This window comes from Phyllobates terribilis, unplaced genomic scaffold, assembly GCF_046119375.1.
Source record: "Phyllobates terribilis strain yellow unplaced genomic scaffold, ASM4611937v1 Scaffold_1__5_contigs__length_1240528914, whole genome shotgun sequence".
Classification (NCBI taxonomy): Eukaryota; Metazoa; Chordata; class Amphibia; order Anura; family Dendrobatidae; genus Phyllobates; species Phyllobates terribilis.
Window position 1 is genome coordinate 1192145800 of NW_027362761.1, and position 19778 is coordinate 1192165577.

Here is a 19778-nt window from a genome sequence, read left to right on the forward strand (position 1 = left end):
AATATAACTACTATAATACTGCCCCCTATGTACAAGAATATAACTACTATAATACTGCTCCTATGTATAGGAATACTCCTATTATATTAGTGAAGTATTCCCCATTATATTCAGCACTCTCGGGGGAGGAGAGGACGGTTACTCCTGGTAGTAATTTCAGTGCCCTTTAGTGTCCATCCTGACTCTTCGGTTCTGAGATGTGTTTGTTGTGTCAGAGCTGAAAATAAAATGTGTCATCTGCAGCGCCGTCCCCCCGGCCCCCTCTGCGCTGGATGCACGCACTGCTGATGAGCATTACTATGGTGACCGGCGTCCGCAGCTCACATGCACACAGCCGGCGCTGACAACTCTCCGCTTTGAAGCTCAGCCCGGTGCCCCCCGCTGTGGGCAGGATGACAGCAGAGTGCCAGCGAGTGGCGGAGAGCGCCCAATTAACTCCTTCCTTTTCGGATGTTCATGCACGAATACACAGGAGCTGCATAAGATCCGCCAACAAATACCTATAAATACACTCGGCTTTCCCAGACTCCTGAATGGCACATCACCCTGTATACGTAGTGTGCCCCCTGGTACGTGGGTAGTTCTGTCACCCAGGACCACTAAACAGGTAGAAAGAACTGTGGGAACGGGAAATGTAGTTTATATTGGCCCCTCTGCCCTCGTATCATCAGGCGCTCCAGTTCAGCAGTACTCCCATCGGAGCTCGGCAGAGCCGCCCGATCCATCCTCCGCGTCTCCGTCAGGCGATCTTAATCTAATCACTTTCTCTAATTACACCATTAGTTCTGCGCGTTCAGCGCCATGTAGGACGACTCTCATCGTGTCAGGAATAGACGCCGATCTCACGCTTATTAGTTCACGCAGATTCGCTGTCTCTGCTCTCAAAAAAGGAGAAAGCCCACCGACAGCACCAGATGAGCGCAGCTCCGGAGGGATCTCCGCACCGAAGGGATCTCCGCAGACCACGACACCGGCTGCTGATTTGTCCGCTGGATAGCAGCATTTATCGGAGAGGCTTCTCAACGGTTACTGCTTGCGGTCAGTGAATGGCACCATGCAGATTTATAGTCAGAGGCTGAAAAACTGAGGGTTGTTAGAAAGGAGAAAAAGAAAATAAAAACTCATGCAATAATGCTGCCCGTCCTGCTCTCCAAACAGAAAGGGAGAGGAGATTCCATGTGGCCAATGTGTGCCCGGCTCCTGACATGGCTGGTGGGCTCCTGACATGGGCGGTGGGAACCCAGCCCTTGACATGGTCGGTACTTGCTCGGCTCCTGACATGGTTGGTGGGCACCCAGCTCCTGACATGGCCGGTGGGCACCCAGCTCCAGACATGGCAGGTGAGCTCCTGACATGGTCGGTGGGAACCCAGCCCCTGACATGACCGGTGGGCTCCTGACATGGTCGGTGCTTGCTCGGCTCCTGACATGGCCGGTGGGCACCCAGCTCCTGACATGGCATGTGAGCTCCTGCCACGGTTGGTGCTCGCCTGGCTCCTGCCATGTGCAGTCCTGTGACTGTTGTTGATGAGAATAATCATCGCATATTCACCTCTAACCCTATGAAAACACTTCCTGTCAAGGCTGTGGCCAGGAAGATAATAATCCTTTCTCCAATCAGGCTTGTTTAATATTGAATTTTCAAGTTTTTCTTTCTTTACATTATCTTTTTCTACATTTTTTTTCTTCCAGTGATGTAGGGATTTTTGAGGGGAGGTAATATAAAAAAAAACAAAAACCTATCATTATACTGACCTTTTTTTCTGCCACTTTACTGTGCAGTAAAAATATCCAGTTTCTTTTATTGACAGGTCGGTATGAATGGAGCGATACCAAACATGCACAAATGTGTTTTTTTTTTTGCACATTTACAGCTGTTTTATGGGCGGAAAAGGGGATTTTCTCTCGCTGCTTCCCGCGGAGACATCACTTTTGTTATTTCTCCTCTGACATCGCTTGATGCGGCCTTGTTATTACTAGTTGGTGCCATTTTAGGACACATTTAATTTAACATTTTTTTTTCTGTTATAAAAATAAATAAAACCCTGAATCAGATTTTTTTTTCTAATTTACTTTCTAAAGAGACGCGCGCTGCGGTATTTTTGAGCGACAGATTGTCTTAACGATAACAGCAGAACCAAATAGGTTCACTCTTTTTTTTTTTTGGGTGGACTAATAAAAAAAAAAAAAAAATTATTTCATAAACTTTAGAATTTTTTAAAACTTTTTTTTGCCCCTCTGAGGATTTGAACCAGCGATCGCTTGTATAATACTTTGGAATATGTTGTATCCCACAGCATTATTATACCGATAAGAAACCTATTCGGCCCGGCTTCTGGTATGGCCAAATGGACATGGGACTGATCTGGGGGCCGAGGACCCCCATCACCACCCTATGATGACGACGCCCGGAGCCGACAGACAGCCGCCTCCTCTACCTCTATATGCCATAGCTGCTGTTCACTACAGCATTTTAAGGGTTAAGCCACGGGTAAGAGGCAACTCTGGTGCCTGTATATATCGGCCGTATTATGGGGGAACATCAGGTGTTATCATGGGTCGGTCCTTAAGGGGTTAAAAGCCCTATTGTATGTGGTCCCCCCAGTTTCACCATTGAAATACTAGAGGCCATTTTGCACATCTCCTCTTCCTGTCAGTGAATGGATAAATTTGCTGATTTCTACAGCCACGATACTCCTCACAGCTGAGGGTTTGTTACAATTGCGTCCGGTCTTGCAGCAGATCTGGATCCAAGCTTCTAGATGTAAATACGGGGGCACGTGACCCCCAGAATGGAAACACACAAGGTTTGCTTGGAGTCCGTCCTAAAGGAAACACATTGTTCCGCACAGGAGCTGTATACACAAAAACGTCTTACATTTTATATATGACTTCATCGTGTACAGAACAGCAGAAGCGGGGAGGGGGTCCCGTGATCACATTCCCAGGTCCCACAATGCACAGGCTCGTATGTAGCACTACAGGCATTAATGGGAGCTCGTCAGCAAGAACATAGGACAGTGTGTACAGATCCGAAGATGCTGAGCGAATGGATGCAGACACTTAGAGGGGGCTTTACACGACTAAAAAAAAAAAAAATCAGATCAACTGGGGTCTGACACCCGGCAGCCCCCCTGATCAGGGTCCGGCTATAGTCAGTGGATGGAGCAGATACAGCACAGCTCCACCGTGGGCTAGTGGCCACTTTCAGTACTGCAGTTCAGCTGTGCTGATCCGGCTCCGCACACTGATTATGTCCGGCTGCTGCGGGTAACATGTAGGGGCTGGTGATGGACCCCCACCGATCTGATACGTATAGTAGAGGAAACCTTCTTTAATGAACATCTTTCCTGTGTATCTGTCTGTACCCTTTTCAACAAGAGGCGGGCAACGTGAGCGCTGCTGCCAGTCAGTCAGTAGTCCTAACAGTCACGGGCAATACTGAGCGGTCAGGGCAGTATATATGGAACGTGACTGCTGTCAGTACTGATTGGCTGCAGTGGTCACGACAGTACAGCTTTTGTTTTGCAGCCCCTGTGCATCCCTGGTACCTGCAGGGAATAGGAGAGCTGCCCCTGTCTGGGTCAGACAGATCTCCTATAGAACTAGGAAGCACCCACACAACGCGCGCTGCCCCCTCAGACGTCCAGTCCGGTCCTTTGTGGCAGCCGGTCTCCACCTCCGGCCCCCTGGTCTTCTCGGTGCAGCTTTCTGGGAGCCTCTTGATGTCACGCGGTCTATCGAGTGCAGGATGCCGGCTGCCTTGGAGGATCGGACTGGATGTCGGAGCGAAGCAGCCCAAGCATCAGTCACAGCCAGGGGGCAGCGTAATCAGCAACTCATGAATACATCGGCCTCCTGTTCATGAGGCCGGAAATCCTAAATCCATTAGACGGACCGGTCTCTGCACCCGGCGTCAGGCACCGTCCTCCTGCAGACAGTCTCCCTCTAAATCCTCTGATATTTGGCGTATAAAACATAAAAAAGAACAAAGTGACCTATAATGGGGGGCTACAACAACACTAGGTAGTATATAATAATGGCTGCCCACCATAGGAGCAGGGTCTGCCCCCAATCACTGGAGAGAAGGGTCCAGTGAGGAGACTCCTCTCATGCGATCAATGACAGGGACCGATGTCAGATCCTGTGTGACGCCCCCTGCTGCCAATATCAGGAAGCTGCTCATAGTGCAATCCCCTAATATAATCCCATTTACATCTGTGGTGTATGATGCAGAAGTGTGAGGGGGCTTCAGTGGTCCAGTCCATATAATCCTATAACAAGACAGTCCACATACACATAATACTGTACTGTAAATAGTCACACCGGTGCAGATTAATGCAACCATTTGGTCCTTGGTTGGGCAGGCACACAGCGGGCTACCCGTACTCTCCCGGGGGGTCCGTCTCTTGCAGTAGTGGGGCGGTTTCTTCTATTTGTGAGGAGGCAGTGGAGGTCCCGCTTACTCGCCGGTATTTTCTGGCATAACAGAAGCTGAGAACAGAAGCAGCCATGGAAGCCAAGGAGGCCGAAATGGCAAAATAGTAACTCTCGCCCAGAGTCAAGGTGTTTGCGGGAGACGTAATGAGCTGGAAGTGCACTTCACGGTACAGGGCCACGTAGAGGTAGGTGCAGAGGGCCACGGCCGCCGCTGAAGACAGCACTGCAAGGGAAGGGGACGGAGAATTAGGAAAAAAACACGTGACCGAGTACAGGCCCATACAACAGGGGCAGATGTGTGAGCAGCAGTGACACCAGGTGGACACATCGTGAATTGCAAGTGTCTCTAAGAATTAACCTCAGGGGAAAGGAATTCCCCACACTAAATCAGGGACTGCAGGGCTCCTTCTGTGCTGGTACACGTAGTGACAAATTGTGCAACTTTTAACCCCTTCCTACCATGGCCAATTTTTTTACGCTTTTGTTTCTTCCTCTCCATTTCCCAAGAGACAATTTTTTTTTACTCTTTCGTGCAGACAGCCATACGAGGACTAAATACCGCTGTCAAGATACGGACTGCTGCAACAAAGTGGTTAAACGGCAGTGATGGGGACTGGTGGAGACAGACGCTGGCTGTATAACACCTCCTGCGCCTGCTGTGTTTCCCGATCCTGAGCCCGCTCCATACCCTGCAGCACTATTACACCCTATGCCAGGAGGGGTGTTTGTTACCTGTGGTCAGGTGCAGGGTGGGCGGCAGCAGAATCCCCACCAGACTCCGTATTCCCATGTACCTCGTCCCCAGAAAGTCCAGAAGGAAGGCGGCCAGACCGAGGAGGACGCTGACATAGCAGCAGGTGGTCAGCAGGACCAGGAGGTACAGGCCGCTCTTATGGAGGAGCTGGTGTACACCTAATAACCACGAAACACAGGAGGAAAGGTCAGATATGGGGGAAACTGTGCACAGACCTCACAGATACACCACCCCTCCAGCCTGCCCCTACAGAGGGACGACATCCCCCCCCAGCCTGCCCCTACAGAGGGACGACATCCCCCCCCAGCCTGCCCCTACAGAGGGACGACATCCCCCCCCAGCCTGCCCCTACAGAGGGACGACATCCCCCCCCAGCCTGCCCCTACAGAGGGACGACATCCCCCACCAGCCTGCCCCTACAGAGGGACGACATCCCCCCCCAGCCTGCCCCTACAGAGGGACGACATCCCCCCCCAGCCTGCCCCTACAGAGGGACGACATCCCCCCCCAGCCTGCCCCTACAGAGGGACGACATCCCCCACCAGCCTGCCCCTACAGAGGGGCGACATCCCCCCCCAGCCTGCCCCTACAGAGGGGCGACATCCCCCCCCAGCCTGCCCCTACAGAGGGGCGACATCCCCCCCCAGCCTGCCCCTACAGAGGGGCGACATCCCCAGCCTGCCCCTACAGAGGGGCGACATCCCCAGCCTGCCCCTACAGAGGGGCGACATCCCCAGCCTGCCCCTACAGAGGGGCGACATCCCCAGCCTGCCCCTACAGAGGGATGACATCCCCCCTCCCCCTACAGAGGGATGACATCCCCCCTCCCCCTACAGAGGGATGACATCCCCCCTCCCCCTACAGAGGGATGACATCCCCCCTCCCCCTACAGAGGGAAAACATCCCCCCCTTACCCAGCCTGCCCCTACAGAGGGTTGACATCCCCCCCCCCCAGTCTGCCCCTACAGAGGGTTGACATCCCCCCTCCCCCAGTCTGACCCTACAGAGGGATGACATCCCCCCTCCCCCAGCCTGCCCCTACAGAGGGATGACATCCCCCCCCCCCCCCAGTCTGACCCTACAGAGGGATGACATCCCCCCCTCCCCCAGCCTGCCCCTACAGAGGGAGGACGTCCCCCCCTCCCCCAGCCTGCCCCTACAGAGGGAGGACGTCTCCCCCTCCCCCAGCCTGCCCCTACAGAGGGAGGACGTCCCCCCCTCCCCCAGCCTGCCCCTACAGAGGGAGGACGTCCCCCCCTCCCCCTACAGAGGGATGACGCCCCCCCCTCCCCCAGCCTGCCCCTACAGAGGGATGACGTCCCAGCCTGCCCCTACAGAGGGATGACGTCCCCCCCTCCCCCAGCCTGCCCCTACAGAGGGATGACGTCCCCCCCTCCCCCAGCCTGCCCCAACAGAGGGATGACGTCCCCCCCTCCCCCAACAGAGGGATGACGTCCCCCCCTCCCCCAGCCTGCCCCTACAGAGGGATGACGTCCCCCCCTCCCCCTACAGAGGGATGACGTCCCCCCCCTCCCCCTACAGAGGGATGACGTCCCCCCCTCCCCCAGCCTGACCCTACAGAGGGATGACGACCCCCCTCCCCCAGCCTGACCCTACAGAGGGATGACGTCCCCCCCCCCCTCCCCCAGCCTGCCCCTACAGAGGGATGACGTCCCCACCTCCCCCAGCCTGCCCCTACAGAGGGATGACGTCCCCCCCCTCCCCCAGCCTGCCCCTACAGAGGGATGACGTCCCCCCCCTCCCCCAGCCTGCCCCTACAGAGGGATGACGTCCCCCCCCTCCCCCAGCCTGCCCCTACAGAGGGATGACGTCCCCCCCTCCCCCAGCCTGCCCCTACAGAGGGATGACGTCCCCCCCTCCCCCAGCCTGCCCCTACAGAGGGATGACGTCCCCCCCTCCCCCAGCCTGACCCTACAGAGGGATGATGTCCCCCCCTCCCCCAGCCTGACCCTACAGAGGGATGATGTCCCCCCCTCCCCCAGCCTGACCCTACAGAGGAATGACGTCATCCCCCTCCTCCAGCCTGACCCTACAGAGGAATGACGTCCCCCCCCTCCCCCAGCCTGACCCTACAGAGGGATGACGTCCCCCCCCCTCCCCCAGCCTGACCCTACAGAGAGATGACGTCCCCCCCCCTCCCCCAGCCTGACCCTACAGAGGGATGACGTCCCCCCCCCCTCCCCCAAGCCTGACCCTACAGAGGGATGACGTCCCCCCCCCCTCCCCCAAGCCTGACCCTACAGAGGGATGACGTCCCCCCCTCCCCCAGCCTGACCCTACAGAGGGATGACGTCCCCCCCCTCCCCCAGCCTGACCCTACAGAGGGATGACGTCCCCCCCCTCCCCCTTCAGAGGGATGACGTCCCCCCCTTCCCCCAGCCTGACCCTACAGAGGGATGACGCCCCCCCCCCTCCCCCAGCCTGCCCCTACAGAGGGAGGACGCCCCCCCCTCCCCCAGCCTGCCCCTACAGAGGGAGGACGCCCCCCCCTCCCCCGGCCTGCCCCTACAGAGGGAGGACGTCCCCCCTCCCCCAGCCTGCCCCTACAGAGGGATGACGTCCCCCCCTCCCCCAGCCTGCCCCTACAGAGGGATGACGTCCCCCCTCCCCCAGCCTGCCCCTACAGAGGGATGACGTCCCCCCCTCCCCCAGCCTGCCCCTACAGAGGGATGACGTCCCCCCCTCCCCCAGCCTGCCCCTACAGAGGGATGACGTCCCCCCCTCCCCCAGCCTGCCCCTACAGAGGGATGACGTCCCCCCCTCCCCCTACAGAGGGATGACGTCCCCCCCCTCCCCCTACAGAGGGATGACGTCCCCCCCTCCCCCTACAGAGGGATGACGTCCCCCCCTCCCCCTACAGAGGGATGACGTCCCCCCCCTCCCCCAGCCTGCCCCTACAGAGGGATGACGTCCCCCCCTCCCCCAGCCTGCCCCTACAGAGGGATGACGTCCCCCCTCCCCCAGCCTGCCCCTACAGAGGGATGACGTCCCCCCCTCCCCCAGCCTGCCCCTACAGAGGGATGACGTCCCCCCCTCCCCCAGCCTGCCCCTACAGAGGGATGACGTCCCCCCCTCCCCCAGCCTGCCCCTACAGAGGGATGACGTCCCCCCCTCCCCCAGCCTGCCCCTACAGAGGGATGACGTCCCCCCCTCCCACTACAGAGGGATGACGTCCCCCCTCCCCCTACAGAGGGATGACGTCCCCCCCTCCCCCTACAGAGGGATGACGTCCCCCCCTCCCCCTACAGAGGGATGACGTCCCCCCCTCCCCCTACAGAGGGATGACGTCCCCCCCTCCCCCTACAGAGGGATGACGTCCCCCCCTCCCCCTACAGAGGGATGACGTCCCCCCCTCCCCCAGCCTGACCCTACAGAGGGATGACGCCCCCCCTCCCCAGGCCTGACCCTACAGAGGGATGACGTCCCCCCCCTCCCCCAGCCTGCCCCTACAGAGGGATGACGTCCCACCCCTCCCCCAGCCTGCCCCTACAGAGGGATGACGTCCCACCCCTCCCCCAGCCTGCCCCTACAGAGGGATGACGTCCCCCCCTCCCCCAGCCTGCCCCTACAGAGGGATGACGTCCCCCCCCTCCCCCAGCCTGCCCCTACAGAGGGATGACGTCCCCCCCCTCCCCCAGCCTGCCCCTACAGAGGGATGACGTCCCCCCCTCCCCCAGCCTGACCCTACAGAGGGATGACGTCCCCCCCCTCCTCCAGCCTGACCCTACAGAGGGATGAAGTCCCCCCCCTCCCCCAGCCTGACCCTACAGAGGGATGACGTCCTCCCCCCTCCCCCAGCCTGACCCTACAGAGAGATGACGTCCCCCCCCTCCCCCAGCCTGACCCTACAGAGGGATGACGTCCCCCCCCTACCCCAAGCCTGACCCTACAAAGGGATGACGCCCCCCCCCCCTAGCCCAAGCCTGACCCTACAGAGGGATGACGTCCCCCCCCCCCTAGCCCAAGCCTGACCCTACAGAGGGATGACGTCCCCCCCCCCTAGCCCAAGCCTGACCCTACAGAGGGATGACGTCCCCCCCCTCCCCCAGCCTGACCCTACAGAGGGATGACGTCCCCCCCCTCCCCCAGCCGGACCCTACAGAGGGATGACATCCCCCCTCCCCCAGCCTGCCCCTACAGAGGGATGACACCCCCCCCCCTCCCCCAGTCTGACCCTACAGAGGGATGACATCCCCCCCTCCCCCAGCCTGCCCCTACAGAGGGAGGACGTCCCCCCCTCCCCCAGCCTGCCCCTACAGAGGGAGGACGTCCCCCCCTCCCCCAGCCTGCCCCTACAGAGGGAGGACGTCCCCCCCTCCCCCAGCCTGCCCCTACAGAGGGAGGATGTCCCCCCCTCCCCCTACAGAGGGAGGACGTCCCCCCCTCCCCCAGCCTGCCCCTACAGAGGGATGACGTCCCAGCCAGCCCCTACAGAGGGATGACGTCCCCCCCTCCCCCAGCCTGCCCCTACAGAGGGATGACGTCCCCCCCTCCCCCAGCCTGCCCCAACAGAGGGATGACGTCCCCCCCTCCCCCAACAGAGGGATGACGTCCCCCCCTCCCCCAGCCTGCCCCTACAGAGGGATGACGTCCCCCCCTCCCCCTACAGAGGGATGACGTCCCCCCCTCCCCCTACAGAGGGATGACGTCCCCCCCTCCCCCTACAGAGGGATGACGTCCCCCCCTCCCCCTACAGAGGGATGACGTCCCCCCCTCCCCCAGCCTGACCCTACAGAGGGATGACGCCCCCCCTCCCTCAGCCTGACCCTACAGAGGGATGACGTCCCCCCCCCCTCCCCCAGCCTGCCCCTACAGAGGGATGACGTCCCCCCCCTCCCCCAGCCTGCCCCTACAGAGGGATGACGTCCCCCCCCTCCCCCAGCCTGCCCCTACAGAGGGATGACGTCCCCCCCCTCCCCCAGCCTGCCCCTACAGAGGGATGACGTCCCCCCCTCCCCCAGCCTGCCCCTACAGAGGGATGACGTCCCCCCCTCCCCCAGCCTGACCCTACAGAGGGATGATGTCCCCCCCTCCCCCAGCCTGACCCTACAGAGGAATGACGTCCCCCCCCTCCTCCAGCCTGACCCTACAGAGGAATGATGTCCCCCCCCTCCCCCAGCCTGACCCTACAGAGGGATGACGTCCCCCCCCTCCCCCAGCCTGACCCTACAGAGGGATGACGTCCCCCCCCCCTCCCCCAGCCTGACCCTACAGAGAGATGACGCCCCCCCCTCCCCCAGCCTGACCCTACAGAGGGATGACGTCCCCCCCCTCCCCCAAGCCTGACCCTACAGAGGGATGACGTCCCCCCCCCCCTCCCCCAGGCCTGACCCTACAGAGGGATGACGTCCCCCCCCCCTCCCCCAGCCTGACCCTACAGAGGGATGACGTCCCCCCCACCCCCAGCCTGACCCTACAGAGGGATGATGTCCCCCCCTCCCCCAGCCTGACCCTACAGAGGAATGACGTCCCCCCCCTCCTCCAGCCTGACCCTACAGAGGAATGACGTCCCCCCCCTCCCCCAGCCTGACCCTACAGAGGGATGACGTCCCCCCCCCCTCCCCCAGCCTGACCCTACAGAGAGATGACGCCCCCCCCTCCCCCAGCCTGACCCTACAGAGAGATGACGCCCCCCCTCCCCCAGCCTGACCCTACAGAGGGATGACGTCCCCCCCCTCCCCCAAGCCTGACCCTACAGAGGGATGACGTCCCCCCCCCTCCCCCAGCCTGACCCTACAGAGGGATGACGTCCCCCCCCTCCCCCAGCCTGACCCTACAGAGGGATGACGTCCCCCCCCTCCCCCAGCCTGACCCTACAGAGGGATGACGTCCCCCCCCTCCCCCTACAGAGGGATGACGTCCCCCCCCTTCCCCCAGCCTGACCCTACAGAGGGATGACGCCCCCCCCTCCCCAGCCTGACCCTACAGAGGGATGACGCCCCCCCCCTCCCCCAGCCTGCCCCTACAGAGGGATGACGCCCCCCCCTCCCCCAGCCTGCCCCTACAGAGGGATGACGCCCCCCCCCTCCCCCAGCCTGCCCCTACAGAGGGATGACGCCCCCCCCTCCCCCAGCCTGCCCCTACAGAGGGAGGACGCCCCCCCCTCCCCCAGCCTGCCCCTACAGAGGGAGGACGCCCCCCCTCCCCCAGCCTGCCCCTACAGAGGGAGGACGCCCCCCCTCCCCCAGCCTGCCCCTACAGAGGGAGGACGCCCCCCCCTCCCCCGGCCTGCCCCTACAGAGGGAGGACGTCCCCCATCCCCCAGCCTGCCCCTACAGAGGGATGACGTCCCCCCCTCCCCCAGCCTGCCCCTACAGAGGGATGACGTCCCCCCCTCCCCCAGCCTGCGCCTACAGAGGGATGACGTCCCCCCCTCCCCCAGCCTGCCCCTACAGAGGGATGACGTCCCCCCCTCCCCCAGCCTGCCCCTACAGAGGGATGACGTCCCCCCCTCCCCCAGCCTGCCCCTACAGAGGGATGACGTCCCCCCGTCCCCCAGCCTGCCCCTACAGAGGGATGACGTCCCCCCCTCCCCCAGCCTGCCCCTACAGAGGGATGACGTCCCCCCCTCCCCCAGCCTGCCCCTACAGAGGGATGACGTCCCCCCCTCCCCCTACAGAGGGATGACGTCCCCCCCTCCCCCTACAGAGGGATGACGTCCCCCCCTCCCCCTACAGAGGGATGACGTCCCCCCCTCCCCCAGGATGACGTCCCCCCTCCCCCAGCCTGCCCCTACAGAGGGATGACGTCCCCCCCTCCCCCAGCCTGCCCCTACAGAGGGATGACGTCCCCCCCTCCCCCAGCCTGCCCCTACAGAGGGATGACGTCCCCCCCTCCCCCAGCCTGCCCCTACAGAGGGATGACGTCCCCCCCTCCCCCAGCCTGCCCCTACAGAGGGATGACGTCCCCCCCTCCCCCAGCCTGCCCCTACAGAGGGATGACGTCCCCCCCTCCCCCAGCCTGCCCCTACAGAGGGATGACGTCCCCCCCTCCCCCAGCCTGCCCCTACAGAGGGATGACGTCCCCCCCTCCCCCAGCCTGCCCCTACAGAGGGATGACGTCCCCCCCTCCCCCTACAGAGGGATGACGTCCCCCCCTCCCCCTACAGAGGGATGACGTCCCCCCCTCCCCCTACAGAGGGATGACGTCCCCCCCTCCCCCTACAGAGGGATGACGTCCCCCCCTCCCCCTACAGAGGGATGACGTCCCCCCCTCCCCCTACAGAGGGATGACGTCCCCCCCTCCCCCTACAGAGGGATGACGTCCCCCCCCCCCCTACAGAGGGATGACGTCCCCCCCTCCCCCTACAGAGGGATGACGTCCCCCCCTCCCCCTACAGAGGGATGACGTCCCCCCCTCCCCCAGCCTGACCCTACAGAGGGATGACGCCCCCCCTCCCCCAGCCTGACCCTACAGAGGGATGACGTCCCCCCCCCTCCCCCAGCCTGCCCCTACAGAGGGATGACGTCCCACCCCTCCCCCAGCCTGCCCCTACAGAGGGATGACGTCCCCCCCTCCCGCAGCCTGCCCCTACAGAGGGATGACGTCCCCCCCTCCCCCAGCCTGCCCCTACAGAGGGATGACGTCCCCCCCTCCCCCAGCCTGCCCCTACAGAGGGATGACGTCCCCCCCTCCCCCAGCCTGCCCCTACAGAGGGATGACGTCCCCCCCTCCCCCAGCCTGACCCTACAGAGGGATGACGTCCCCCCCTCCCCCAGCCTGACCCTACAGAGGGATGACGTCCCCCCCTCCTCCAGCCTGACCCTACAGAGGGATGACGTCCCCCCCTCCCCCAGCCTGACCCTACAGAGGGATGACGTCCTCCCCCTCCCCCAGCCTGACCCTACAGAGAGATGACGTCCCCCCCCTCCCCCAGCCTGACCCTACAGAGGGATGACGCCCCCCCCCTCCCCCAAGCCTGACCCTACAGAGGGATGACGTCCCCCCCCCCCTAGCCCAAGCCTGACCCTACAGAGGGATGACGTCCCCCCCTCCCCCAGCCTGACCCTACAGAGGGATGACGTCCCCCCCTCCCCCAGCCGGACCCTACAGAGGGATGACGTCCCCCCCCTCCCCCAGCCGGACCCTACAGAGGGATGACGTCCCCCCCCTCCCCCAGCCGGACCCTACAGAGGGATGACGTCCTCCCCCAGCCGACCCTACAGAGGGATGACGTCCCCCCCCCCTCCCCCAGCTGACCCTACAGAGGGATGACGTCACCCCCCCCCTCCCCAGCCTGACCCTACAGAGGGATGACATCCCCCCCCCCTCCCCCCAGCCTGACCCTACAGAGGATGACATCCCCCCCCCTCCCCCAGCCTGACCCTACAGAGGGATGACGTCCCCCCCCCTCCCCCAGCCTGACCCTACAGAGGGATGACGTCCCCCAGCCTGACCCTACAGAGGGATGACGTCCCCCCTCTCCCCCAGCCTGACCCTACAGAGGGATGACGTCGTCCCCCCCTCCCCAGCCTGACCCTACAGAGGGATGACGTCCCCCCCCTCCCCCTACAGAGGGATGACGTCCCCCCCCCCCTCCCCAGCCTGACCCTACAGAGGGATGACGTCCCCCCCTCTCCCCCAGCCTGACCCTACAGAGGGATGACGTCCCCCCCCCTCCCCCAGCCTGACCCTACAGAGGGATGACGTCCCCCCCCTCCCCCTACAGAGGGATGACGTCCCCCCTTCCCCCAGCCTGACCCTACAGAGGGATGACGCCCCCCCCTCCCCAGCCTGCCCCTACAGAGGGATGACGCCCCCCCTCCCCCAGCCTGCCCCTACAGAGGGATGACGCCCCCCCTCCCCCAGCCTGCCCCTACAGAGGGAGACGCCCCCCCTCCCCAGGCTGCCCCTACAGAGGGAGGACGCCCCCCCCTCCCCCGGCCTGCCCCTACAGAGGGAGGACGCCCCCCCCTCCCCGGCCTGCCCCTACAGAGGGAGGACGCCCCCCCCTCCCCCGGCCTGCCCCTACAGAGGGAGGACGCCCCCCTCCCCCGGCCTGCCCCTACAGAGGGAGGACGTCCCCCCCTCCCCCGGCCTGCCCCTACAGAGGGATGACGTCCCCCCCCTCCCCCGGCCTGCCCCTACAGAGGGATGACGTCCCCCCCTCCCCCGGCCTGCCCCTACAGAGGGATGACGTCCCCCCCTCCCCCGGCCTGCCCCTACAGAGGGATGACGTCCCCCCTCCCCCGGCCTGCCCCTACAGAGGGATGACGTCCCCCCCTCCCCCGGCCTGCCCTACAGAGGGATGACGTCCCCCCCCTCCCCCGGCCTGCCCCTACAGAGGGATGACGTCCCCCCCCCCCAGCCTGCCCCTACAGAGGGATGACGTCCCCCCTCCCCAGCCTGCCCCTACAGAGGGATGACGTCCCCCCCTCCCCCAGCCTGCCCCTACAGAGGGATGACGTCCCCCCCCCCCCAGCCTGCCCCTACAGAGGATGACGTCCCCCCCTCCCCAGCCTGCCCCTACAGAGGGATGACGTCCCCCCCTCCCCCAGCCTGCCCCCTACAGAGGGATGACGTCCCCCCTCCCCCAGCCTGCCCCTACAGAGGGATGACGTCCCCCCCTCCCCCAGCCTGCCCCTACAGAGGGATGACGTCCCCCCCTCCCCCAGCCTGCCCCTACAGAGGGATGACGTCCCCCCCCTCCCCCAGCCTGCCCCTACAGAGGGATGACGTCCCCCCCTCCCCCAGCCTGCCCCTACAGAGGGATGACGTCCCCCCCTCCCCCAGCCTGCCCCTACAGAGGGATGACGCCCCCCCTCCCCCAGCCTGCCCCTACAGAGGGATGACGTCCCCCTCCCCTCCCCCAGCCTGCCCCTACAGAGGGATGACGTCCCCCCCTCCGCTCCCAACAGAGGGATGACGTCCCCCCTCCCCCAAGCCTGCCCCAACAGAGGGATGACGTCCCCCCTCCCCCAGCCTGCCCCTACAGAGGGATGACGTCCCCCCCTCCCCCAGCCTGCCCCTACAGAGGGATGATGTCCCTCCCCCCTCCCCCAACAGAGGGATGACGTCCCCCCCCTCCCCCAGCCTGCCCCTACAGAGGGATGACGTCCCCCCCTCCCCCAGCCTGCCCCTACAGAGGGATGACGTCCCCCCCTCCCCCAGCCTGCCCCTACAGAGGGATGACGTCCCCCCCTCCCCCAGCCTGCCCCTACAGAGGGATGACGTCCCTCCCTCCCCCAGCCTGCCCCTACAGAGGGATGACGTCCCACCCTCCCCCAGCCTGCCCCTACAGAGGGATGACGTCCCCCCCTCCCCCTACAGAGGGATGACGTCCCCCCCCTCCCCAGCCTGACCCTACAGAGGGATGACGTCCCCCCCTCCCCCAGCCTGACCCTACAGAGGGATGACGTCCCCCCCCTCCCCCAGCCTGACCCTACAGAGGGATGACGTCCCCCCCGCCTCCCCCAGCCTGCCCCTACAGAGGGATGATGTCCCCCCCCTCCCCCAGCCTGCCCCTACAGAGGGATGACGTCCCCCCCTCCCCCAGCCTGCCCCTACAGAGGGATGACGTCCCCCCCCTCCCTAAGCCTGCCCCTACAGAGGGATGACGTCCCCCCCTCCCCCAGCCTGCCCCTACAGAGGGAAGACGTCCCCCCCTCCCCCAGCCTGACCCTAGAGGGATGACGTCCCCCCCTCCCCCAGCCTGACCCTACAGAGGGATGACGTCCCCCCCCCTCCCCCAGCCTGACCCTACAGAGGGATGACGTCCCCCCCCCCTCCCCCAGCCTGACCCTACAGAGGGATGACGTCCCCCCCCCCTCCCCCAGCCTGACCCTACAGAGGGATGACGTCCCCCCCCTCCCCCAGCCTGACCCTACAGAGGGATGACGCCCCCCCCCTCCCCCAGCCTGACCCTACAGAGGGATGACGTCCCCCCTCCCCCAGCCTGACCCTACAGAGGGATGACGTCCCCCCCTCCCCCAGCCTGACCCTACAGAGGGATGACGTCCCCCTCCCCCAGCCTGACCCTACAGAGGGATGACGTCCCCCCCCAGCCTGACCCTACAGAGGGATGACGTCCCCCCCCCTCCCCCAGCCTGACCCTACAGAGGGATGACGTCCCCCCCTCCCCCAGCCTGACCCTACAGAGGGATGACGCCCCCCCCCTCCCCCAACCTGACCCTACAGAGGGATGACGTCCCCCCCCCTCCCCCAGCCTGACCCTACAGAGGGATGACGTCCCCCCCCTCCCCCAGCCTGACCCTACAGAGGGATGACGTCCCCCCCCTCCCCCAGCCTGACCCTACAGAGGGATGACGTCCCCCCCCTCCCCCAGCCTGCCCCTACAGAGGGATGACGTCCCCCCCCCTCCCCCAGCCTGCCCCTACAGAGGGATGACGTCCCCCCCTCCCCCAGCCTGACCCTACAGAGGGATGACGCCCCCCCCTCCCCCAGCCTGCCCCTACAGAGGGATGACGCCCCCCCCCCAGCCTGCTCCTACAGAGGGATGACGTCCCCACCCCTCCCCAGCCTGACCCTACAGAGGGATGACGCCCCCCCCCTCCCCCAGCCTGCCCCTACAGAGGGATGACGCCCCCCCCTCCCCCAGCCTGCCCCTACAGAGGGATGACGTCCCCCCCTCCCCCAGCCTGCCCCTACAGAGGGATGACGTCCCCCCCTCCCCCAGCCTGCCCCTACAGAGGGATGACGTCCCCCCTCCCCCAGCCTGCCCCTACAGAGGGATGACGTCCCCTCCTCCCCCTACAGAGGGATGACGTCCCCCCCCTCCCCCAGCCTGACCCTACAGAGGGATGACGTCCCCCCCTCCCCCAGCCTGACCCTACAGAGGGATGACGTCCCCCCCTCCCTCAGCCTGCCCCTACAGAGGGATGACGTCCCCACCCCTCCCCCAGCCTGACCCTACAGAGGGATGACGTCCCCCCCCTCCCCCAGCCTGCCCCTACAGAGGGATGACGTCCCCACCCCTCCCCCAGCCTGACCCTACAGAGGGATGACGTCCCCCCCCCTCCCCTACAGAGGGATGACGTCCCCCCCCCTCCCCAAGCCTGCACCTACAGAGGGATGACGTCCCCCCCCTCCCCCAGCCTGCCCCTACAGAGGGATGACGCCCCCCCCCTCCCCCAGCCTGCCCCTACAGAGGGGTGACGCCCCCCCCCCTCCCCCAGCCTGCCCCTACAGAGGGATGATGCCCCCCCTCCCCCAGCCTGCCCCTACAGAGGGATGACGCCCCCCCCCCTCCCCCAGCCTGCCCCTACAGAGGGATGACGCCCCCCCCTCCCAGCCTGCCCCTACAGAGGGATGACGTCCCCCCCTCCCCCAGACTGCCCCTACAGAGGGATGACGTCCCCCCCCTCCCCCAGCCTGACCCTACAGAGGGATGACGCCCCCCCCTCCCCAGCCTGGCCCTACAGAGGGATGACGCCCCCCCCCCTCCCCCAGCCTGCCCCTACAGAGGGATGACGCCCCCCCCCCCTCCCCCAGCCTGCCCCTACAGAGGGATGACGTCCCCCCCCTCCCCCAGCCTGCCCCTACAGAGGGATGACGTCCCCCCCCTCCCCCAGCCTGCCCCTACAGAGGTATGACGTCCCCCCCCTCCCCCAGCCTGCCCCTACAGAGGGATGACGCCCCCCCCCCCTCCCCCAGCCTGCCCCTACAGAGGGATGACGCCCCCCCCCCTCCCCCAGCCTGCCCCTACAGAGGGATGACGTCCCCCCCCTCCCCCAGCCTGCCCCTACAGAGGGATGACGTCCCCCCCCTCCCCCAGCCTGCCCCTACAGAGGTATGACGTCCCCCCCCTCCCCCAGCCTGCCCCTACAGAGGGATGACGCCCCCCCCTCCCCCAGCCTGACCCTACAGAGGGATGACGCCCCCCCCTTCCCCAGCCTGACCCTACAGAGGGATGACGCCCCCCCCTTCCCCAGCCTGACCCTACAGAGGGATGACGCCCCCCCCTCCCCCAGCCTGACCCTACAGAGGGATGACGCCCCCCCCTCCCCCAGCCTGACCCTACAGAGGGATGACGCCCCCCCCTCCCCCAGCCTGACCCTACAGAGGGATGACGTCCCCCCCCCCAGCCTGCCCCTACAGAGGGATGACGCCCCCCCCTCCCCCAGCCTGCCCCTACAGAGGGATGACGCCCCCCCCCTCCCCCAGCCTGCCCCTACAGAGGGATGACGCCAGCCCCCCTCCCCCAGCCTGACCCTACAGAGGGATGACGCCAGCCCCCCTCCCCCAGCCTGACCCTACAGAGGGATGACGCCCCCCCCTCCCCCAGCCTGACCCTACAGAGGGATGACGCCCCCCCCCTCCCCCAGCCTGACCCTACAGAGGGATGACGCCCCCCCCCTCCCCCAGCCTGACCCTACAGAGGGATGACGTCCCCCCCCTCCCCCAGCCTGACTCTACAGAGGGATGACGCCCCCCCCCTCCCCCAGCCTGACCCTACAGAGGGATGACGCCCCCCCCTCCCCCAGCCTGACCCTACAGAGGGATGACGCCCCCCCCCTCCCCCAGCCTGACCCTACAGAGGGATGACGCCCCCCCCTCCCCCAGCCTGACCCTACAGAGGGATGACGCCCCCCCCCTCCCCCAGCCTGACCCTACAGAGGGATGACGCCCCCCCCCTCCCCCAGCCTGACCCTACAGAGGGATGACGCCCCCCCCCTCCCCCAGCCTGACTCTACAGAGGGATGACGCCCCCCCCCCTCCCCCAGCCTGACCCTACAGAGGGATGACGCCCCCCCCCCTCCCCCAGCCTGACCCTACAGAGGGATGACGCCCCCCCCTCCCCCAGCCTGCCCCTACAGAGGGATGACACTGCGGACGCTGCTCCCGTCCAGCACTAAGCCCCCTGACCACTCTCTGCCTTCAGGACCGGGTGATGGTGGGAGATGCGCAGCTTTTCCAGGTGACACGTGACTCCCGGCGTTGCTACGGTGATTCCTGCCCTGTTCTCTCTTACCGGGCTCCGTCAGGTTGAAGCCGAGGTGCAGGATGTAGGCGGCCCCGTACACGTAGCTCCGCTGCTCCACCTGCACCAGCAGCCACCCGGGGTCCGACAGCGCAGTGCAGGCGCACACCAGGCCCAGGCCCTGCAGGAAGGCGGCGGCCAGACAGCGCTCAGGGAGCGGGGACACCGGAGACTGCCCGGCCGCATCCTCCTCCCGGCGGCCCCGCAGCGACATCCTCCTCCGCCGCTCACATCTCCACAAACACTTCCGGGTACGTCATCTCTCTGCGACCTGGCGTCATTGTCATGTGATCTGTCACGTGTAGAGTCATGCTCCACATTATACCCATACATCCTTGCGCCTTAGAGGGTGAGACTATTGTAGAGCTCCTCCTGGTGGTGGTTCTGTATATATCAGTCTGTGATATAATACAAGTAATTATTGTAGAACTCCCCCTGGTGGTGGTTCTGTATATATCAGTCTGTGATATAATACAAGTAATTATTGTAGAGCTCCTCCTGGTGGTGGTTCTGTATACATCAGTCTGTGATATAATACATGTAATTATTGTAGAGCTCCCCCTGGTGGTGGTTCTGTATATATCAGTCTGTGGTATAATACATGTAATTATTGTAGAGCTCCCCC

At 64.5% G+C, this 19778-nt stretch overlaps 1 protein-coding gene across 1 annotated transcript; it reads right to left on the minus strand.

Annotated features, from left to right (window-relative positions):
* Nucleotides 1-3573: 3573 nt before the first annotated feature.
* Nucleotides 3574-19447, minus strand: LOC141164121 (uncharacterized). Its single transcript, XM_073649272.1, has 3 exons — nt 19145-19447; nt 5172-5351; nt 3574-4662 (listed from the first exon to the last, which is right to left on the minus strand). The coding sequence occupies exons 1-3, from the start codon at nt 19365-19367 to the stop codon at nt 4379-4381; spliced, it is 687 nt and encodes a 228-aa protein (XP_073505373.1). The 5' UTR covers nt 19368-19447; the 3' UTR covers nt 3574-4378.
* Nucleotides 19448-19778: the final 331 nt, after the last annotated feature.